The 24,684-nt window shown below is 41.6% G+C and overlaps 1 protein-coding gene across 2 annotated transcripts in view; it reads right to left on the bottom strand.

Moving 5' to 3' along the window:
- Positions 1 to 24,684, bottom strand: part of GNAO1 (G protein subunit alpha o1) — a 378,391-nt gene that overhangs the window by 83,632 nt on the left and 270,075 nt on the right. For both annotated transcript variants that reach the window (XM_089661430.1, XM_089661429.1), the window contains exon 4: positions 4,794 to 4,954. In XM_089661430.1, coding sequence (XP_089517556.1) covers positions 4,794 to 4,954 — 161 coding nt within the window. The remainder of the gene's footprint in view (positions 1 to 4,793; positions 4,955 to 24,684) is intronic.

Here is a 24,684-nt window from a genome sequence, read left to right as displayed (position 1 = left end):
ACTAGGCGATCGGAAGCTGAAGGTCTCCCCCCTGTAGTCTTTTGGGACACCTGACAGGTCCCAGAAGACTACAGGACCATTCATGAAGCGCAGCGCTACTCGCGCATGTGCAGTGGGTACCCGGCTGTGAAGCCGCAAGCTGTCACAGCCGGGTGCCCACACTAAAGATGTCGGCCTCCTGGAATACAGAACGGCCGGTGAAACGGGCTGCGGGGGACACACCACTGGACCGGGGGACAGGTAAGTGGCTGTTTTTTAAAAGTCAGCAGCTACAGTTTTTGTAGCTGCTGACTTATTTTTTGACAGAGTGAGTGGAACTCCGCTTTAATTAGGGGCAGCTTCACTTAGAATAGAATAACATTGAGACAAAATTTGTCTAGGGTCACTACAGTTTGCCCAAGTTTTGGGGGCCTTACACTATATAGAGTGATTAGTTATAGGGAATATTTATTTGTATATACACATCCCTTCTATATTGTATTTTGATTATATACATATATATATATAAATAAATAGCCTACCTATTCTTCTATCTTTATTACCTTTCTTTTAGTCTGCTCTGGCCCAGTCACATGATCCTGTAGCTCCAGCTCCCCCTTGTCAGCAAGCAGCTGCTGCAGGGTAGAGGAGGGAACACTGAGAATGGCTGAGCCATGGGAGCCTATGGGTGATTTTGTCGAGCACACCATGACACAGGAGCTGGAGCTACAGGATCACTCGACCAAGATTAAAAAAGGTAAGTACAGACATCTTTTTTACACAGGAAAGGCAGGATAAGTAGGAAGGGGAGGGAACATTTTAACCACTTCCCGTCCGGCTCATGTACATAAACGGGTGGACAGGAGCAGTGCAGGAGCGGGTTGCCGTTCATAAACAGAGCCCGCATTTTCAAGCTGTGCGCGCTCCCTGGGAGTGCGCGGTACCGTGATCCGGTTCCCGGGGGACACAGCGGAACACTGATCGCTGTACGGGACCTCTGTGTGAGGTCCCGATCATGTGATCATTTAGTGGCCAATCAGTGATCACATGAATAGTAGTAAGCAAGATGTCACTTCTGACATCATTGCTTACTACTAGTGAAATCTGTGAATGATCACAGAAGTCACATGGTACTAAGCTATTCACAACAGCCGTGTACCATATGACAAGCTGTGACCAATCACAGCTCTCACAGTATTTCTCAATGGTTGCAAGAATGCAGCCAGAGAGAAGGAGAAATGATTGCTTTTATAGCATTTATGAGTGTAAAAGCAATCAGTGTAAACAAAAAAAAAAAAATCTTCATCACCCCCCACAAGTAGTAGTGTCACTATGGTGACACTGTTCTGCTAGTGTGATAGTATGTTCAAAAAAAACAAATAATATAAAAAAAAAAAAATAACAATGTAAAAGAAAATTCTGCAAAATTTTAGTTTTTGGTTATAAACTAATTTGGAGGTTTTTTTTTACTAAAAAGAGAACTAAATAAATTTTGCCCAAGATTTATGAAGAAAGATTATTTATTTGCAAAATGTTATAAGAAAAACCTTTTTTTCAAAATGTTTTGACTTTTTCATTTATATAGCAAAAAAAAAAAATCCCAGTGGTGAATAAATACCACCAAAATAAAGTTTTATCTGTCTAAAAAAAAATGCTAAAAAATCCATATGGGTACAGTGTTGCATGACCGTGCAATTGTCATTCAAAGTGTGGCAGCGGTGAAAGCTGAAAATTGGCCTGCGCAGGAAGGGGGTAAAAGTGTCCGGACTTGAAGTGGTGAAGAATAGTTAATGTTTGGCTTTAATACCACTGTAATATGCCCTGTAGCATATACTTACCCCTCACGCTCTGTCCCACTCATCATGAACTGAAAGATATACCCCAGTACTTTCTGGTATGTAGCAGCACATGACTCACTCCATGTGACAGTACTGGGCAAGTCATAGTCCATGGACCTGTGTAAGCTACTACTCCAGCGACTCCATGCTTACACAACATACCTTTAGCTCTGGCGGTTGAATGGAACAGCAAAGGAAGGCAGATGAACCTGTTGCTTTGCCCTGTGACCACTTTGTACCCACCTCAGTAGTCTCCACTGCATAATACTCACTGCTTCCAGTTATGGGGGAGCATGTGACCTCCTCCCATGCTACCGTACTCAGGCATGGAGGTGAATCATTAGGTCTCGGCAAAGACAAATGATGGAAAAGGTGAAATCACTGTCATCTATGAATTCTGACACTAGCCGAAACCGGGTATCATGGTGGAGGCCAGGACAGAGGAAGGAGCAGTGAGGGAGCACTAGAGAGGTGAGTGCCTGAGAGTGACACTAGTTAGCACCTTGTACAACCCATATCTCAGGTTTAAACAAGAGGTTAAATACCAGATTGATTTTTTTTGCCAGAGCATTACCCCAAATGTAAATAAGCTGAACTTTTAAGGAAAATTGCATGAATGTAATATATCTTAAATAACTGTCTAAGAATAGAAACCCCATGATATTAAATGGCATTAATCATGTTTGGAAGGCACACTGGCGTCTTACTCCATTACACCAATCCTTGTGGTTAGTACCTCTTAAATAAAGTAACATGCATTTAAGGTCATTCAGATTTCTGAAACAAGGAGAAGACTCATGCTGGAGGCTAAAATGTAAAAGGTCAGTCCACCCATAGCAGATAATCCAGTATTTAGCAGAAGCTGCCAACTTGAATCACCTACCAACTTTTTTTCTATTTAATACATAAAGACTTCAGTGGACAGATCTAAAAACTCAACCAGTTCTTCTGTGTACCTCCCCTGCCTAGGAGTCTCACTCCTCTTGCGTAAGGAAGTCAAATGTATCTGTATTCTCTATAGGCAAAGCGGCAGATGGGTAGACCTCAGAGGTCAGGTAATGGCACTTCCAGAAGAGCAAAAAAAATACTTGGGGCTGATTAAAACAGTATCTACCACAAAATGAAGCATATGTTTTAGGTTGACGAATAATCCCTTTACAAGTTAGTTCATTCAAAATTAAAGGCTAGGTTCACCTTAAAAATAATAAATTACCATGTTTGCAGGAATAAAACGTGTTTATTTTTTTACACAGAAGCCTGCAAAGCACTGCTCTTCCTACTGCTCCCTGCCTGTACAGAGCTACAGGTATTCAAGCGGAGAACTGGATGTCAATGGACTAAGACTTTGGTGATTACTGCGCTTGTATTTCGTTGGGAGCTACAAGTCTAAGTCTGTGGGTGTAGCATGTAACATGTTAAAAAAGGTGGCGTTGACTTTTAATATTTTTATTAGAGGAGAAGCCTGATGACATCTTGTATCACCTGCATACTCTGACAGGGGAATATCCTTCCCAAAATCTCAAATTCTGTTCCTGCCCACCTTTCAGTTTTGGATGTTCCTGACCATCTATATCTGTTTCAGCACCTTTTGTGATCTTCCCCATAAAATAAAACCAACAAATAATGCATGAAGCCCATAATGTGGTCATGGCAGGTGTGCAGATCCAGGACCTCAACCACATAGACCTCCCCAAAAACCTTCATTCTCCGGCAGTAAACCAGGAAAGTAGCATAACTGCACCTGCTTGCCACTTCACAAAGGATAACGCTTTGGAGTCAGTTGGCATCGGATGGGGCGTGCCATGCCAGTACAGACAATGCAAATGGGGCCAGCAAACACAAATGCTCCAGCGCTTGGGGGTGGACTCGATGCAGGCTACAACCACATTAAGAATGTCCTGCAACATACACACCTTGCTGCCCTCAAATAGACCGGGGGAATCCAAATATACTGAATGAGGAAAGAACAAACAGAGGGCGCACAGGCCTAGTGCATTACCATAAAAAATGTTTAATAAAAAATAAAGTAGGTGTTGTACTCACAAACGACAATAAAGTCAAGGCACATCATAAAGAACAGCTGGATCAACACCACGGTGAGTAACAGTCCGCAATAGGGAGTGTAGACATCCAATAGGCTCTGAGGAAGAGGCAAGTCCTCGAAACGCGTCAGCCTATTGGATGTCTACACTCCCTATTGCGGACTGTTACTCAGCACGGTGTTGATCCAGCTGTTCTTTATGATGTGCCTTGACTTTATTGTCGTTTGTGAGTACAACACCTACTTTATTTTTTATTAAACATTTTTTACGGTAATGCACTAGGCCTGTGTGCCCTCTGTTTGTTCTTTCCTCATTCAATGCAAATGGGGCAGCTTTTCTGTGCCTATTGCAATCTTCATCAATGTCAATCAAGGGATGGAGGAGCCAAGGCTTCTACCTTGCCTAGCGTCCACTGTGCCAGCATCTATCAAAAGTGGAATATCAATGTAGCCTTACCTGTTACAAGTAATGAAAAGTTTTGCAGTGACTTTTTTTCCCAGCAGGAGTAAATTGGATCATGCTTTGCTGGGTTTTTTTGCCTCCCTTTGGATCAACTGTGGGTATAGGATTATAACTTTTTTTTTTTTCTATGGTTGAACTGGATGGACTTTTGTCTTTTTTCAGCCAGACTAACTATGTAACTGTATGTAACGATGAATCAGAAACCTTTTCCCACCACACACTTTCTAAACCTAGCCATGCAACCCTAGGAGCCATAAGCCCAAATGGCATTTTTGTAGGATTCAGCAGAATACTTACATTTGGGGCCAATACATTAAACAGCCTTAGCGCCTCTATTCTTGACCCTAAGCAAGTCATGTTGTATGCCACCACAGGTCCACTGAAAAGTACCCATCCAAAATACATGTTTGCCGTAAAACCCCATTCTTTTCTGATGAAAACATTTGTTCTACCACATGAACTGGCTACTTACTATTTAGCAGAGTCGTTAAGCTGATATTCTCTGGATCGGTTGAAGCACTCCTGGATTCCAGAATCTGCCCAAAGTCTCATCATAGCCGAGAGCAGTTCAGGAGAGAAAGGTTCCGTATCTTCCATGCGACTCACCACATCACACACCATTTTGGCGTCGGCCTGTGAAGGAGAGAAATAAAATGCATGTTAGATAAGAGATCACCCAAGGAGCTAGTCTCTGCTTCCCCTTACTGCAGCACTTTTCTCTGATTACGTGTACAAAAACTAAGCACTGCTAAGTCTATGGAAAAAGACAGACTACATAAATTACGATTTTAAGACTGGAAATAGTTAAATCAGCTACCATGGAAAGAAAAAAGTTTTTATTGTTACCACACAGGTGCACTTACTGTATAAGTACCGCTACGGGAAAAGATCTACTGCAGACACAGAGATTGCATAATACCTTGCTGGAGACCTAGGCAATTCAAACTAAGCATGGAAATAAAAGGTGCAAACATGGTGGTTACTTTCACTAAAAACACATGCCAATGTGATCAGGAGATCCAGATTTAATGGGATTAACCAGCTGAATTTATATGAAACTCTTGACCTTTCTCTGTAAACATTTGTATTTACCTAATCCCCCTGAAGCCCCCACAAGCCTTAAATTCAGCCTTTTTTAGCAAATTTCGATCAGTGTGTGGAAATCACTGCTGAAACATGTTCCCAACTGGCTGCCGCTGCTGATCAGTGCATTCTGACATTTTTCTGTAAAAATTTGTATTTACCTAATCCCCCACCAGCCCAAGCCTTAAACTTGGCCATACAGGGATTGAAATCCAGCCAGTTTAGCAGGGACTGCCAGAATTTCAATCAGCATGTGGAAATCACTCCTGGAACATGTTGCCAACTGGCTGCAGCTGCTGATCAGTGCATTCTGACAGCTGCAAGTCCTGCTGTCAGGACACAATGTTCCAGCAGGGGGATTCCTCCATCAACCTTGTTTGTGTGGATGGAGGAATCTGCTAGTTTTTTTTTTTTTTCGTTCAGTCCGCTAGATGTGAGAAGAAAAATAAAAACATTGTATAGTCAGCTTCACTATTGCGTATTAAGTCTGTTCATTAAAGGACAATAAGGAAGAGTGGGCAAGGCCAAGATGGTCTTACAGGAAAAGTCGGAGAGTTGCATATCATTTCAGCTGTCCATAGCTCTAGGCCTCACAATGGATTGGACCTAGGGTTTTTACTGACCATAAGCTATGCGTATGTACTTTATTTTATTAGTATTCTTAGCTTGAATTTCCCAGGTTTGTGATAGATTTAACATAATAGTTATAGGGTAGGGTAAAAATAGGGTTTGGGTTCAGGGGTTGGGTTCATACTAAAAGTTTAGGTTTAGCTGCCAATTTGGACGCGAAAAGCTGAGGTTCAAAAACCTCAAAATAAAAATAAAAAACAACCCCCCCCCAAAACAAAAGCTATTGGAGCTCTTGGAGCTCACCTAAAATGGGTATTTGCAATGGATTTGCACAGAGCAGCTCAAATCCTCCTCTTCTCAGGTGCCCCATAGGAGTTCCTAGCCCCTCCCCCTGCTGAGTGTCCTCAGAGCAAGCCGTTTGCTCTGAGGGCACTTGTGCATGCTCACTCCAGAGCTTCCTCTTCCCAAGCAGATCCTTCATCACTGGCTGTGACGGACAGCAGAGGAAACCAATGGCTCCCACTGCTGTGTCTCAGCCAATGAAAGAGAGACCCAGGAAAGCCTTGGCTCTCGTGCACATTGCTGGATTGAGATTGGGCTCAGGTAAGTCTTAGGGGGGCTGCAGGGTGAACTGCACACTAAAGTTTCTTTTACGTTCATGCATAGAATTCATGTAGGTAAAAACCGTCAGCCTTTACAACCACTTTAAACTACCAGCAAAATCTTTGTGTGACATCCAGTTGCTTCCCCATGTGAGACGTCAAATGCAGCAAAGTGTGAGATAATCAAATCCACAATATAAAGCATCATGACTCAAGTATCCAAAGAGCCTCTTTTCTTGATTGTGCTTTCCTTTCAGAGGAGAACAAAAGCCCTTCTGAAATATTCTGCAACGTCCCCCGTCAATGAAAACACTAACCTATATGAAGTCAGATTCTCATGGTTCATGTTCTCCTGGCTTGGTCCTGTGACAGTGTGACCATACCAAGGCAGAAAATTACTGTATCAGAAAAAGTCAGCAGATCGCTGGACATTTTAGAAAATCTTCAGGCAATTTCTAAAATTTAAAACTTAACTATTTCAATGCTATACAGAAAACTCCACTGACCCTGACTGTTCTTGATGAAAAGGAAGATTTTGTGTGTAGACATCACCACTCGGCCAGTTCTGTATGGTGAGCAAGATATTCTGGTAACCATACTTAACATTTGGAGGGTCTCATGAATCTGTCATGTATGTACTTCAAGCTACACTTAGTAAAGAAATGTTGATCGTCCTTTTACTAAATACTTTCCCCTCTGTATACAAAACCAATATACATATATATATATAAAAAAAATAAAATAAAATATATATATATATATATATATATATATATATATATATAAAAAAAAAAAAATATATATATATATATATATATATTAAAAAATATATATATATATATATATATATATTTTAAAAAAAATTATATATAAATATATATATATTAAAAAAAATATATATATATATAAAAAATTATATATATATATAAAAAATTATATATATATATATACAGTATATATATATATTAAAAAAATTATATATATATGTATAATATATATATACACGCATATGTGTATTTAAAAACCTAAATGCTCTCTTAAAAGACTGTTTATTAAAAAAAAATAGTTTAATTTGATAATGCTCTGGGAGAAAAGAGTTAAATTACATCACTTCCATAGTAGATCATTCTATATTATGCCTGTCAGAGCAAAAAATGCCTTTGACACCTGAATGTGAGGCTTCATTAGATCCCAGAGTCCAATTAATTGTGTGTGAGAAGCAATACACTTATACTTGTCCCTCTACAGGGGGCATTTCACGCTGGGCCTAACCTTTAACACAAATCCCCCCTCCCTGGGCACACTGGGCATGATTTGCATTTGAAATGTATATCTTTCATTGGGCCTAATTTTTTGCTTCCTGTCCCCCATGTGCTGTCTTAGAGCCCCTCCTGGCGGAGAACTGAGCCTCGCTATCAGTCTAGCCAGCTTCTAGAAATATGGGAGTAGGGGGCCATTTCATGAAAACAAATTGAGGGGTAGTTATGCAGACCAAGACTAACAACATTTCTGTATAGAATCCACTCCAGCTGAAAAGAAGAGCATTTTCTTTTGGCAAGGCATTCCCAATTTTCAACTCAAAATTGTTTTCTTTCATTTCTCCACAAGTGCTTTTCTTTCATGTCTGAATAATTAACAGGTATACTTAAGTACAAGTGTCTCTACAATACTCAACTTTTTTTTGAATGTTCACTTTATGAAGGTCTTTCATATTTACAAATGTTAGCATAAAAGAAAAGTAAGGGTGTATTGTTCACTGTATTTTACTTTGTCATTCATTCAAGAAATAAAGGGGATTTTGTTGTCAAGGGCTACAGAACTATAAAGAACCCAGAGTTTTTAACTGCTTTTGCAATCATTTAATAAAGAAAAGTTTCAAGTGGCTTGCAAAACGTGCAAGCAATGGAAAAAAAATCTTCTAACCACTTTTAGATCAGGCATTTTCTGACACTTTTTATTCAGATGTAAAAAAAAACAAAACAGGAAAAAAAAGTATTTTTTACTAGAAAGTTACTCAGAAATTCCAAACATATTTATTTAAAGCAGAGGCCCTAGAGAATAAAATGGTGGGGTTGCAATTTTTTTATGTCACATGGTATTTGCACAGCGGCTTTTCAAATGCAGTTTTTTTTTTAAATACAATTTTTTTAATTTTAATGCACACAAACACAATAATACCCAATTGTTTGGTAAAATTTTAGTAACTAGATACCAAGCATGTCACGCTTTAAAACTGCGCACGCCTGCACAATGGCGTCAAAACGACATAAGTTTTATGATCCATAGTGGAAGCTTTAAAAACCTTTACAGGTTACCAGCTTTAAAATTTACACAGGAGGTCTGGTGCGGGACCGATGCATGCATTCTCCTGTGTGTGTGAGTATGGGGCGACATGGGCGTTTTAAATTTTTTAATTTATTTTTACACGGTCGCTTTACATTTTTTTTTTAATCACTTTTATGGTTATCACAGGTGAATATAAATATCCCCCATGATAGCAATAGGCAGTGATAGGTACTCTTTACAGAGAGATCTGGGGTCTATTGGACCCTAGATCCCTCTTCTGCCCTTCATGGCATCTGATCACACCAAGATTGATGTGATCAGGTGCTTTCCTAATTTAAAAATTATGCTGTTTACTTCCGGAGAACCAGGAGTGATGAATGTTCATTGCTTGTGGTTTCCTATACCATAGATATCATCAGAGCCATTCCAGTCCCAGATTACCTTTATGGTTAGCCGGCGGAAGCACTGGCTGGTTGCTCTGGTCACCAGGTGGAACGAGAGAGCCAGAGAGCCAAGATAAGCAATTCAGTGGCTAATTAACTGCTAGGTTGCTTTTACAAGCCGACCGCTGGCTCTAAAAAACAATACCGGGATGGGTAATTTCTGCGGGTAAGCAGCTGGTGCGAGACTTGACAAGTTTATCCATCTTATCTTGCTTCTTGCTTTAGAGGGTGTCGTGAGATTGGCAACATGACCCACATCTGGTGGAGCCACTTATGGATAAGGGTTTATACCATGAATAATTAAATCTAGGATCGAAATCCAAAATAATCCTTGGGAGGCCATCCTATATAAACCTACTGACATCCCTTGTCATAGCTGTATACTTCTAACACAAATTCAAGGCTACCAAACAAACCATGGCCCAAGTATGGAAACCTCCATCTCTCAATTTCCTGGAAGTTAAAACCCATACATAGGACAAATTTTTCTACTGAAAAATGAAACTCCATATTGGAAAATTCTCACAATAAATTACCTAGTCAATTCAATGCATTAAGGTAAAAAAAAAAAACCCTTCTGTGCTGCAGGATCCCCCCAGCCCCACCCCTTTACTCTTACCTGAGCCTTATCCAGCTATGTGCATGAGAGCCGCTGTCTCCCTCCTCACTGGGCAGATTGATAGCAGTGGGAGTAATTGGCTGTGCTGAAGGAGCGGGGGGTGGGGGCTAAGCGTTCAGTGTCAATAGACACAGACAGGGTATCATGGGAGAAAGCCTGCACTGGTGCCCCCATGGAAAGTAACTTTCCATGGGGGCACTTTCCGGAGAGGAGGAGCCTGGAACAACAGCAGGGAACTAAAAGGTTTAATGTTACTTTAAATTTCAAAATGATGCATCTGTGTATTGGATAAATGTATCCATAATTTTTGCTTAGGGATCAAGCATAATACATATTGGGCAGCCCCCTGTATAGCTGGTGTAACGGAACTGACCCAGACTGCGTTTGAGTACTTCCGTTAGAATACCATTCCCCATCCGAACATCGACAACAGACACCACAGCCGACCATACAAGACTAGACGACAACAGTCTTGAAGTAAACCAGGAGGTAGACTAGTTTATTTGAACATAGATATAAGATATATACACTCAGGGGACAATCCACCCTCCATACATAATGACACAGGGCGGGGCAATCGACATTTAGTAACAAGAGACACACAGGTATTCAAACGTCACACCAGGAGACAGTCCCATCAGGAAGGAGGGCTGCTGGAGACATCTCCTCACTAAGATATTACACAAACATCCCATAATAGTTTTTTTCCCGTGCCAGACAGACAATAGAACAATGGCAGCCACATATCATTAAACAATCAACAACCCCCCACCCCAATATTAGGACAGATCACCCTGTACCCCTAGCAGGCACAGGGTGATATACACTTAAGAGGGATATGGGAAGCTGAGACAGGGGTCTCCCCACCTCTTCAAAGTGAGCTGGGTTCCATGGGACCCCCACCCAAAGTGGCTCCCATCACCGCTGGGCCTTTTAGTATTTGCATGGTCTTCTAAGGGAGTGGTATAGCATGCTATAGACATACACACACCACAGTCTGATAAAAAAAAAAATCCAAACACCTTGATTGTATTGTAAGCACATTAGATTGGGAAGTGTTCCCAAGGCAAAAAGCAATATGATCCTAAAAAAAGGTTATTGAATTAGTCATGAGTGAATGGGCATGAAAACCAGGTCAATTGGCAAACTGCTAATTTTTGTATTCTCTCGAATAGATGAAAAAAGATTTGTCCGTTCTATGGAGAATCAGATAATTAATGAATCAAGACTGACAGAATTCCTAAACTGCATAATTTTTTGAACATCAGACACTTCTACATGGAAATATTCAGAAGAATCGAACACTGAATAGACCATTCTCCTGATCCGATCATTAGAAAGAACCTGCAAAACCCCAGTCGGAAGGACAGAAAGATGTTTTTTATAATGGAAGAAAACTGAATCCTGTGTGTAGTTAAGTCTTACTATTACATCTCGATACCTACGTCATTATATATGTCTTTACATACACGGTCAAGAATAGGGACTGCACCAAAAATGGGTCAGGAAGCTTTTTTTTGTACTTGATCACTGTCAGAAGCAGAATGTTTCTGGCTAACCTTTTAGTCCGTTTTGGGATAAAGGTTTTACATGTATAAACAAAAGGTGATCATTGTAAGCACCCCTGCTAGTGTTAAATGGTTTGCATTGTCTCTGCGACTGATACATTCTGCTGGAGAGCTTGTTCTGTTGAAAAACAACAGATGTCCGGGCCAGATCACCAGAAAACAGAAAAAAGAAAGCCTAAAAAGAAAATGAATGCAGCCATCACATCTACGAAATGGCAAGCTGCAATATAATAAATGTTTACTTTTGAGATTTAAACAGCTTTAAACAGCACTGTTGATGGCAAGTACAATGAATGAGTAGTGATGGCTGCTGTGCTAGGTTAAAATCTTCAGTCCTTTGCCTCCAGATCCCTCCACAGCTATGACCTTTTGGTGCTGCAGGGTTATTTATGGGCAGCTGCACCCATGCCAGGCACTTGTCAAAACTGCCGACTATACCTGCCCTTTTTACCCCAATGCGCCATTCATAGAAGCCGTACTATTGGTTCCCTCTATGAATGGAGGGTGGGCAGATGAATGAAAGTTCTGCCTCTGCCATTCATAGTGAGACACACAAAACTGAAGAGGAACTAAAATGCTAGATAAGCACATTAGATTGTGAAATCTTCTTTACCAACAAACAGGACTAGATTTCCATCACTTGAGCTTCTAGGCACTCATCCTTTGTTACCAAAAAGGAGACATACCCTGCTAGGACCACCACCTAGGTCCCCTTTACTCATACGTGTTGTTGTGGGGTGTGACACACACACACAAACACACCTCAGTGTTTCTCAACCCTTTTGCAGTCAAGGCTCCCTGCAAAATTCTGCAAAAAATTCTCAAGGCACCCCATTCTAAAATGTACACCCAACATTAGAGGTGATTTATTTTTCCAAAGCAAATCCACATTTGCACACTGGTACCGACTAGTATTCCAGTGTGTCTCTCAGGTTCTCTCCCTCACTCTGCTAATGTGACTCCAGTGCTGATGTTGAGGGGCAGGGGAGGGGCAAACAAGGATGATGTGCACTACCCCATGTCCTCCTTATCAACTGATGATGTCATTGGTTGTTAGGATGCAGGCAGCTAGAATGTCATACATGTGCACAATGAAAACCTGTGCTTTGTGTACTAAAAGGAAGGATTGATCCACCTGCTGGCTTGTATACAGTTTTTGGGCATTTTGCCAGGCACCCCTGAAGAAGCCTGAAAGCACCCCTAAAGAAGCTTGAAGGCACCCCAGGTTGAGAAAGGCTGTCATATCTGATATTTTATGTGTCATCTTAGATGGTCTTAAAGCAGCCCATACATTTTGAACGGCATGCCATTACAAAAGCAGCAGAATAAACCAGATCTGTACTTGTTTTTAATGCAGCACATCATAATGCATGGCATGTGCGTTATGTTTCAGTTTAGTAAGGTCCATCAGCACCTCAATCCAACATGAACCAAAAAACATGGGGGTTTATTTGCAAAAGCTGGAGAGTGCAAAATCATACTCACTTCTGCATAGAAACCAATCAGCTTCTAACCTCAGCTTGTCCAATAAGCTTTAGCAATAAAACCTGGACGACAATTGGTTTCTACAGTTGTGACCAAAATTATTCAACCCCCACTGAAATTGAGTGTTTTGGCCAGTTTGACATTGCTTTTGATCATTCAGTCATCTTGCTTACATTTACATTAAAGAGGCACTTGTAGGTCAGACAAATATAACATAACAGTTATAATGAAATAACCACAAATGTCTTTTCTGTGCTCACAGCATTATCAGTTTTATTCAACCCCCAAGTGACATTCAATCTTAGTACTTAGTACAGCATCCTTTTACAGTTATAACAGCTTTTAAACGTGAAGCATAGCTTGACACAAGTGTCTTGCAGCGATCTACGGGTATCTTCGCCCATTCTTCATGGGCAAAGGCCTCCAGTTCAGTCACATTCTTAGGCTTGCGCACTGCAACTGCTTTCTTTAAGTCCCACCAGAGGTTCTCAATCGGATTTAAGTCTGGTGACTGCGATGGCCACTCCAAAATGTTCCAGCCTTTCCTCTGCAACCATGCTCTAGTGGACTTGGAGGTATGCTTGGGATCATTGTCCTGTTGAAAGGTCCAACGTCTCCCAAGCCTCAGGTGTGTGACGGACTGCATCACGTTTCCATCCAATATCTCCTGGTACTGAAGAGAATTCATGGTACCTTGCACACGCTGAAGCTTCCCTGTACCTGCAGAAGCAAAACAGCCCCAAAGCATGATTGACCCTCCACCATGCTTCACAGTAGGCAAGGTGTTCTTTTCATCATAGGCCTTGTTCTTCCTCCTCCAAACATAGCGTTGATCCATGGGCCCAAACAGTTCTAATTTTGTTTCATCAGTCCACAGAACACTATCCCACAACTTTTGTGGTTTGTCCACATGGCTTTTGGCATACTGCAGTCGACTCTTCTTATTCTTTGGAGACAGCAAGGGGGTACGCCTGGGAGTTCTGGCACGGAGGCCTTCATTACGCAGTGTGCGTCTTATTGTCTGGGCTGAAACTTCTGTACCCACATCTGACAAATCTTTTCTCAGTTCCTCAGCAGTCACACGGGGACTTCTCTCCACTCTACGCTTCAGGTAGCGCACAGCAGTCGAAGTCAGCATCTTCTTTCTGCCACGACCAGGTAGCGTTTCAACAGTGCCCTTTGCCTTGAATTTGCGAATGATGCTTCCTAAGGTGTCTCTTGGTATGTTTAACATCTTTGCAATCTTCTTATAGCCATTGCCCTTCCTGTGAAGAGAAATCACCTCTTCTCTTGTCTTCCTGGACCATTCTCTTGCCTTCACCATGTTTGTAACCACACCAGTAAATGTCTAGAAGGAGCTGAGTATCACAGTCATTTTAAAGCTGCCTAATTGGTGCTTATTATGCTTGATTGCTGCTCGGTGACATCCACAGGTGTTTTCAATACCTGATGGAAAGCACCTGTATGAACCTCTGTTCTTCAGAGTGGTAGTCTTTAAGGGGTTGAATAATTGTGGCAATGAAGAAACCACATAAGAACCATTTACTACTGTATTACATAAACAATTGATGTCATTTTAGTTGCATTTGGGTAGTTACAACGTCCTTGTAGGATTTGATTCTGAATACAATTCCAAATGTACACTATAGTCCCTAAACCCCTTTACAGCATTGGGGGTTGAATAATTTTGGTCACAACTGTATACAGAAGTGCACCTGATTTTGCACTCTCCATCTTTAGTAAATAACCCCCCCTGTTTTCTGTAAAGACGTATCCGGTTCAGAAATGAGTAATTGTGTGAATTCGCTTACATGAGATTCCTGCCCTTCTACTAATGACAAGAAAAAACCAAGTGTGACCAATAGGTATAAAAGGAAAATAAGCTTCACTTCACAGAACCATAGGGCTTTTTAATATGCTAGTTTTAGTAACAAAGAGGAACAACCTATAGCAACGCAAGTTCAGCTTTCATCCTATCAAAACCATTGAAGCAATTAATATGGATTGCTATAGGCTATTGCAGTTGGTCAACTGCTCTTTGTCATTAAAATGGACCTAAGCTCCAAAAGTGTAGATTTGCTACAGGAAACCTAAGGAAATGTTAACGCTGAACTCCAGTAAAAAGACAAAAAAAATTGGGGAGATACAGCAACAGTCAAATAATTTACCTCTAATGAAGAGTGTCCTGTCTCCTGCTGGCTGTTGATTACTGTACAAATCCTTCCTTTTGTGAAGCTGGATAGTACACACAGAGGTGATCTTCCAATGGCACGAAGGTTGAGAGAGAACAGCTGCGGCAGTAAAGGATCCCTTTCACCCCTTTTTTTTCCCCTCATATATTCAACAAACTGCTTGAATATCATTTTTTGGAAAGGTATTCATTTTTTCATTTGCCAAAAATACTGGGGTTGATTTACTAAACCTGGAGAGTGCAAAATCTGATGCAGCTCTGCAAAGAAACCAATCAGCTTCCAGTTTTTTTGTTTGTCAAAGCCTAAATTAACAAACTGAAGTTAGAAGCTGATTGGCTACCATGTACAGCTGCACCAGATTTTGCACTCTCCAGTTTTAGTAAATCCCCCCACCCAGCTTATAACAATTAATGGTAATTTACAGGTTGCAAAATACAAAATAAGACACAATTCACACATCCTCAAATACTGGAGATCAACTCTACATAACATTCTGAATAACAGAGAGATGGAGATACAGAACGTATATTTTGAGGTATAGCTTAGAGATGACCAGCACTCTGTTTAGGTAAGGAAATCTGCTGAGAGGCAGAGGACATTGCAGTCCAAGGTCTCCAGATCTTTGTAAATATAGCAGAGGAACACAATGTGAACTTCTCAAAAAGTGCCCCGCTTCACCCACCTATACACCAATCAATCCTACCGTTCAATCTCAATTTCCAAAATTATACATGTGAATCATGCAATTCTAAAAGGACTTCAAATAGTTATACATAAATGTGCAAACTAGGTGGTCCATAAACAGTCCAGAAAATACAAAAAATCACTTGAAAGCTTCTTCTCATAAGGAATAACCTTCAATTGTGTTAACGATTATTCCAACACCTCTTGTGCTTGCAACTAATATCCAAATGTGATATCAAATGCCCTCCACCAGATATGCTTTCACCTGGTTAACATGACCAAACCGCTAGGCGAGATCATATACAGCTTGTACCTTTCTATTAGGACTGGTGCTATTATCTAGCTTGGATGGGTCTACACCAGTGTTTCTCAACCTTTTATCAGCCAAGGCGCCCTTTAAAATGATGGACAGTCTTGAGGCTCCCTCTAAAATGATGGACAGCCTTGAGGCACCCTCTAAAATGATGGACAGTCTTGAGGCACCCTCTAAAATGATGGACAGTCTTGAGGCACCCTCTAAAATGATGGACAGCCTTGAGGCACCTTCTAAAATGATGGACAGTCTTGAGGCACCCTCTAAAATGATGGACAGCCTTGAGGCACCCTCTAAAATGATGGACAGTCTTGAGGCACCCTCTAAAATGATGGACAGCCTTGAGGCACCCTCTAAAATGATGGACATTCTTGAGGCACCCTCTAAAATGATGGACATTCTTGAGGCACCCTCTAAATTGATGGACATTCTTGAGGCACCCTCTAAAATGATGGACAGTCTTGAGGCACCCTCTAAAATGATGGACAGTCTTGAGGCACCCTCTAAAATGATGGACAGTCTTGAGGCACCCTCTAAAATGATGCACACTGGTACTGACTAGTATTCCAAGGTTTCTCTTCTCCTTCAGTTTTCTCCATCATGGAGCTGATGTGACCCCAGCACTGATGGAGAGGGGCAGGGGAGGGTCAAACTAGGATGCTGTGCAGGCAACTGACATCATCTTTTATCAAATGATGATGTCATTGGCTGTCAGGACACCAGCGGCTAGAAGGTCGTAATGGTGCACAATGAAAATCTGTGACTTTGTGTAACTAAAAGGCAGGCATGTTCCACCTGCTGGCTTGTATACAAGTTTTGTGCAATTTTTAGACATTTTGCGAAGGCACCCTGAAGAAAACTCGAGGCACCCTGGTTAAGAAAGGCTGGTCTACACTCCCAAATAATTCCACCTTTTCTCCTCCTCATCGATCTTCCTCTGGCATTTATGAATAGGAGAAAAGATCACCATAACATTGTGCTCATCCTTTTAAAACATTTATTAGCTTAAAATAATTTTCAATTTTACACTGACATTTATGTGTCTGAGCACACCACACTATAAATATCGCTGTGTACTGCAAAATGCACATCCATACAGATAGTCTGTAGATAGCTATCGTGTTACCGTGTCCAAATACTACCAAGCGTCATGACGTCAAAGCCCTCTCCATAAATGTTTTAAAAGGATGAGCACTATGTTTTGGCGATCTTTTCCCCTATGCATAAATGCCTGAGGAGGATCGATGAGGAGGAGAAAAGGTGAATTATTTGGGCGTGCAGACCCATCCAAACTGGATGATAGCAGCAGTCCTAATAGAAAGGTACAAGCTGTATATGATCTCGCCTAGCGGTTTGGTAACATTAACCAGGTGAGATCTTATCTGGTGGAGGGCATTTGATATCACATTTGGATATTAGTTGCAAGCACAAGAGGTGTTGGAATAATCGTTAACACCTGAAGGTCATTCCTTATGAGAAGAAGCTTTCAAATGATTGTTTGGATTTTCTGGACTGTTTCTGGACCTTCTAGTTTGCATATTTATGTATAACTATTTGAAGGCATTTTAGAATCGCATGATTCACATGTATAATTTTGGAAATTGAGATTGAATGGTAGGATTGATTGGTGAATAGGGGGGGTGAAGCGGGGCACTTTTTGAGAGGTTTTCAATTATTTATTGCGCTTTACATAACAATTGTGCATTCACAGCAGTCCCTAACCCTCAAGGGGTGAACAATCTAAGGTCCCTAACTTACATTCATGCATGCACATACTCGGGCCAATTTAGACAGGAGCCAATTAACCTACCAGCATGTCATTGGAGTGTGGAAGGAAACCGGAGTACCCTGAGAAATCCACGCAGGCACAGGGAGAACATGCAAACTCCAGGCAGGTGGTGCCGTGGTTGGGATTCGAACCAACGACCCTAGTACTGCCAGGTGGAAGTGTTGACCACTTAGCCACTGTGCTGCCCATGTTAGAACACATTTGTATTGGGGTGTGCATAGTACATAAGGATTATATTTTATTAGTGTATGCATAGCAGCTCACAAGAGTCACAATGTGTATCTGTACATACAAGCACAGCAGCTGAAACCTAGTACCACTCACAAGCTGAGGACTGCAATGCTTCAGGGCCCCCAGCAACAAGAGGTCTGGCGTTTTAGGGGCAGCGTCCTTGTATATTTTAAACAAAATACAAGGTGTTCTATGAGTGGATGAGGGGTACTGACATTCATTCACACCCTCTGCACTTTGCATACCGTGAAGGGCATCATTCAAAAAGACGGAGAGCAGGACATGGTAAGTCAGCGCCAGGAAAAAGATCAGCTGCAGAGATAGTAAAGGTGCAAATGGGGGTTAGTTCTTCACCCTCTACTTGCCCTTCACGTGTTCTTTACATCTGGGCCATGTTTTTCCATAAAACAATCTAACATGTGGTGTAGAATGTGCAGTGCAGTTATAAAGCCTTCTTCATATCTGGAGGAGTAAATAAAACACAAATCTGACATACAGGACTGATATGAAAGCTGCAGGCCACTGGCCTGCCATAGAACTAAATAGCAGTCCTTTCTGTCCTCGTCACCAGAAAAGCACTTGGGTGCAGACTCAAGAGAAGCTCAATTAATGAGCTTCGTTACCGTGGCAACATTTCATCTCCCAGCCGCCTGAGCCCAGCTGAAGATACGTGTAAAAAATGAATAGGAAAGGGGAAAAAAAAACCAAACAAGCTCAGAGAAGGAAAATATGAAGAACAGCATCAAATGGAAACCACGAAAAGGGTGTGTTCCAGCGACGGGTATGGTTCTCTGGTCGGTTCAGACTATTTTTAGGAGTTCTACACATCATGGGATTTCTTAAAGCCTGCCAGGCCGACATGCCGTTCTGCATGCATTTTCAGTTCAGATCAGAGGCGGACTGACAACTCATGGGGCCCCTGGGCAATAGGGGATCATGGGGCCCCTGTGTCCTTGCCCAAACTCATAAAAGCCTATGAAAAAGGTACCAGGGGCATTTCATGGGGGCCCCTACTGACCCCGGGCCCTCAGGCAGTGCTCGAATTTCCTAATGGTCAGTCCGCCCTTGGTACAGATAAAATAGGTTTCATCTATCCAAGTACTGTTTGTCAATTTTGTAAGCAAGACTCTGAAGAATGAAACTGTCCTCTATTGCAGAGATATTGAAGTAAAGATTCATGGTGATGTATGATCAAACAGGCATATTAGAACTCATACGTATCATTTTGAATAGGAATGCACCGAAATTATCAGCTGAAAGTAGGGTTATCAGCATTTTGCCAATAAAAAAAAAAAAAAGGTGCCGATAGTGACATGCTGTGCCCCATAGACTTCAATGCAAAAATGCCATCTAGTGACTTCAATACAAAAATGCGCCCACAGATTCCTGCGTAAAATCGCGTCCCACAGGCTCCTGCGCAAAATCGCGTCCCACAGACTCCTATGCAAAAATCGCGCCCCACAGACTCCTATGCAAAATCACGCCACACAGACTCCTATGCAAAATTGTGTCCCACAGACTCCTATGCAAAATCACGTCCCATTGACTTCTATGCAAAATCGCATCTCATTGACTTCTATGCAAAATCGCATCCCGTTGACTTCTAAGCAAAATCGCGTCCCATTGACTTCTAAGCAAAATCGCGTCCCATTGACTTCAATGCAAAAATGCCAGCCACATTCAATTTTAATTATTTTTTAAAAAACTCGGGGCCAAGTGCATCTTGAATTTTTGTTTTCAGCACTGGAATTTAAAATTTCGGTGCACCACCAAGCAGCCAAAATTCAAATGTATGGAATACTTTCCATAGACCAGTTTTTCTGACCTCTCTGCACAATAGTTCAGGCAGTTCCAACTTTTTTTCCCCATTTAGGACACTAGCACACATATGATGCCGATAAAATGCTGAATAACATCATGACAACACAGAGCCTTCTCAAAAAGGGGTCTTCATTTAGTTTATTTCAGGTACTTATATAGCGCCGTCAATTTACACAGCACTTTACATATATATTGTACATTCACATCAGTCCCTAACCCTCAAGGGGTGTACAATCTAAAGACCCTAACTCACATTCATACATACACATACTAGGGACAATTTACACAGGATCCAATTAACCTACCAGCATGTCATTGGAGTGTGGGAGTAAACCAGAGTACCCGGAGGAAACCCACGCAGGCACAGGGAGAACATGCAAACTCCAGGCAGGTGGTGCCGTGTTTGGGATTCGAACCAACGACCCCAGTACTGCCAGGCGGAAGTGCTAACCATTTAGCCACTGTGCTGCCCTTTTTATTTGTTTTTCATTGCCATCTAATCGTGGGAGTCATTTTTGGAGGATATCAAGTACAGAGTTATCTTGGGAGGACATGCCCAGTCTATAAAGCTTGTTTGACTCTTTAGCCATACCAGCAAAGAGTCCTTTCCATCTGGTGAGTGGGGATTGGAGCAGCAATCATGGATGGTGCGAGCACATTTTTGTTGAAGAAGGCAGAAGTGCTAACCACTTCTGTATCTTACGTTGTTTATTGTAATTTTGTTAAACCTCAACATATATTCAACCTAAAAACCTAAAAGTTTATTGATTAAGCCATCCAAAAAGAAAACAGCCATTTTTTGGGGGGTTTGTAATTTTTTTAATGCTTGCAAAAATGCTGGTTATCGGTATCCATTCCCTCACTTTTAAAAAACATTTTAAAAGTTTCACAATTGTGTCCTCTAAAATTGAACTTATTTCTTGGCTGCCTTGCTTTCTATTTCTAAGCCCAAGAGGTGGGGGGGGGGGGGTTGAGGGAATTGCTGCAAAACCTCTAATACAGTGGTTCTCAACCTTCCTAATGCCGCAACCCTTCCTCATGTTGCGGTGACCCCCAACCATAAAATTATTTTTGTTGCTACTTCATAACTGTAATTTTGCAGTGGGAGGAGTAGTGCCAAATCACTGATGTCAGTGGGAGGAATAGTGTCCCATCGTTGGTATCAGTGGGAGGAATAGTGTCCCATCGTTGGTATCAGTGGGAGGAATAGTGCCACATCATTGGTATCAGTGGGAGGAATAGTGCCCCATCATTGGTGTCAGTGTGGGAGGAATAGTGCCCCATCATTGATGTCAGTGTGGGGGGGGGGGAATAGTGCCCCATCATTGGTGTCAGTGGGGGGAGGAATAGTGCCCCATCATTGGTGTCAGTGGGAGGAATAGTGCCCCATCATTGGTATTAATGACACCAATGATGGGGCACTATTCCTCCCACTGACACCAATGATACTTACCTTGCTGACCTCTGCTCTTCACGCTGCCGCTCGGCTCCTCCTCTCCAAGCTCCACCTCCTCGCCAATGATTGGCCGCCTGTGTGCCTCTCCTGAGCTACAGTTCTGGCGGGCAATCACCAGCGAGGAGGCAGAGCTTTTGAGTGATCCCAGGGGTGTGGCCAGATGACAGGGGCGGCATGTCATCCACACATTGCCTGGAGATGGATAGAGGAGCAGTGTCTCGGTTCCTAAGACCATCGTAAATATGTGTTTTCCGATGCTCCTAGGCGACCCGTGAAATGGTTGTTTGACCCCCAAAGGGGTCGCGACCCACAGGTTGAGAACCGCTGCTCTAATAGATAACAGTCACATGGCACAGGAAGGCATTACGTTGTCAATTGGCCTCTATGGGTGGTAGAAGTGATGGAGAGGAGCTGTAGGACACAGGAAACGGCAGATTCCTTTTAATTTCACTGTAGTGCCACCACTATACATAATGGTTACTCACAGCAGACTGTGATTTAGTGCTTTATATATTAGGAATGCTATCTGCAAAGCAATATCGTAAAAGCTAAGGCACATCAATTAAGGGTAAGGAGTATTGCAGATGAAAAAAAATGAATGCCTTGACGTCCACTCTAAGCAAGATGAATGAAAACGAAGCGATGTGAAGGACCGCCTTTAAATTGGCACATAAAATATTTCTCCTGGAAATTTGCACTTTTATATCTATTCCATTACCTAGGCAGAATTCCAAAATTCTAGCTGCAGAGCCCTACGTACAGCCCACTCGCTCTGCTAATCTTGCTATCTGTGACACAGGTGTAACTATGCAGCCAGAGCACCATAAACCACAAAGCAGCAAATGCATTTCCAGTATGCCTTTCCCATGTTCTTCTACTCCATAAATAACTTATTGATTGCGCTGTGTTTAAGGAAATGCAGCCGTTGGCTTTTTGACATAAATACCAAGACTGCGTTTCTCTTTCAGTCATACTGCTGAAGTAATCCATCTTGCAAACGCAGCACTTTCTTTATTAACCTAGAGACTAGAAGGATAATCAAAAACAATAAAAACAGAAAAGCTGAACTGGACTAGCTTCAATGTGGACTATTAAAAGAAGCTTCTGTTCTATTAGCAAGCTATCCAGCTGCAGAAAATGTACTGGTTTACCCAACACATTATGATGGAGCTTCTAAAAGGGCAACTCCACCCAAAATATATGGTTATGTTTCTAGATTGGTAAAAGGTAGGTTAAATCCCCTTCTGGAGATTCTAGCAAAGGGAATTTTCTTTTTTTGACAATAGTATTTGGGCAGAGTCGGTAATTCCGTCCTCACAGTATGTCACTTTTCTGGAACTGCTGGGCCTTTGCCTGTAGAATCTGCTCTCCTATGTTGGGCCATTTGTTTGCCGAGAGGTTGTTTTGCCTCCTCAATGCACAGATCTTTGCATTCTTCACTACACTGAACTGCAAATACCAAGTTCCTTTGCTTGTGGTTGGGTCTTTTGAATATACAAGCCTGTGTCTCAACATATTGCTGGGCTTGAAGGACACAGTGATGCAATGTTTGTTAAAAAGCTTTGAGTTTTTACGATACTTCAATTACATAGAAGATGGCTACATCACTATGTGTTTTGCTTCTCCCCTCTGTTAGATTGTCCCAGTTTTTGCTTGACTTTGTGGATGTTTTAACCACCTCCTGTCCGGCCATTGTATATAAACGGCCGGACGGTGGCAGTGCAGGGTCGGGTGGCCGTTTATAAACGGCCTCCCCGCACCCTGCTTGTGCGCGCTCTCTGGGAGCACACAGCACCGCGATCCGGTGCCCGCTGCATCCTTCAGACACAGTGAAACACCGATCGTCGGACGAGACCTCTGTACGAGGACCCGATCATGTGATCACTGATTGGCCAATCAGTGATCACATGCAGAGTAGTATGCAAGATGTCACTTGTGACATCATTGCTTACTACGTGTGAAATCTGTCAATGATCACAGAGGTCACATGGTACAAGGCTATTCACAACAGCCTTGTACCATGTGACAAGCTGTGCCCAATCACAGCTCACTCAGTAGTTCTCAATGGCTGCAAGAATGCAGCTAAAGAGAAGGAGAAATGGTTGCTTTTACAGCATTTATGGGTGTAAAAGCAATCAGTGTAAAAAAAAAAATCATCACCCTCCACAAGTAGTACAGTGTCACCAAGGTGACACTACTGTTAGGGTGACAATATGTAAAATAAAAAATATAAAAAAAGTAAAAAAAAATGTTTAAAATTATAATTTTTGGTTATAAACTCATTTGGGTTTTTTTTTACTAAAAATATAACGGAATACATTTTGGCCAAGATTTTTGATAAAATACTATTTATTTGCAAAATTTTATAAGAAAAACACTTTTTTTCAAAATTTTTGGACTTTGTAATTTACATAGCAAAAAAAATAAAAATCCCAGTGGTGAATAAATACCACCAAAATAAAGCTTTATCTGTCTCAAACAAATGCTAAAAAATTCATATGGGTACAGTGTTGCATGACCGCGCAATTGTCATTCAAAGTGCGATAGCACTGAAAGCTGAAAATTGGCCTGGACAGGAAGGGGGTAAAAGTGTCCGGACTGGAAGTGGTTAAAAAAAAATCCCCAGACTCGGTGAATATAAACTTTCAAAGCACTTTTGAGATTCACGTGTTCTTTGACTTTAGACTCTGTTGTTACTATCTCAGCCCAGTGTTGTAGAGCTCTAATAACCCCCAATTTGTGTTCCCATGGGTGGCGGGGATCAAAAAGCAGATACTGCTCTGTGTGGGTAGGTCTCCTGTCAACTGCAGTGTCCACATCCTCCACCCTCCATGACATGTAACACAGTCCAAAAAGAGTTACTTTGTATTCTGTGCCCACTATTAATAGCTTTGTTCACTAAAAGCGTGTATTTCTGATGTTCTAACCTTGACTTGCGTATCATACTCATACCTAAACTAATGACTTGCTGTTACTCCCTCAAAAAAGGTTCAAGGCTCTCTTCTCTAGCTCCTCCAAATTCTAGCAAGGAACATACTTGATTTGGCTTGAGTTTTCTTCGACCTTCAAGAGTCTTACCTCATTTCAGATGTTTGTCTCAAGTGCTTCTAAAGTTGGTATACAAGTGAAAATGGGTGTAAGATCATAGGCCACAATTATTTCCTCTAACTTCAATCCATATACCTTGTTGACTAATTCTTTAGAGTTCTGATCATGGTGTA

Source organism: Staurois parvus, unplaced genomic scaffold, assembly GCF_062004578.1.
Source record: "Staurois parvus isolate SC_StPar_1 unplaced genomic scaffold, SC_StPar_1.0 ptg001336l, whole genome shotgun sequence".
Lineage (NCBI taxonomy): Eukaryota > Metazoa > Chordata > Amphibia > Anura > Ranidae > Staurois > Staurois parvus.
This window is presented reverse-complemented; position numbering and strand designations above follow the sequence as displayed.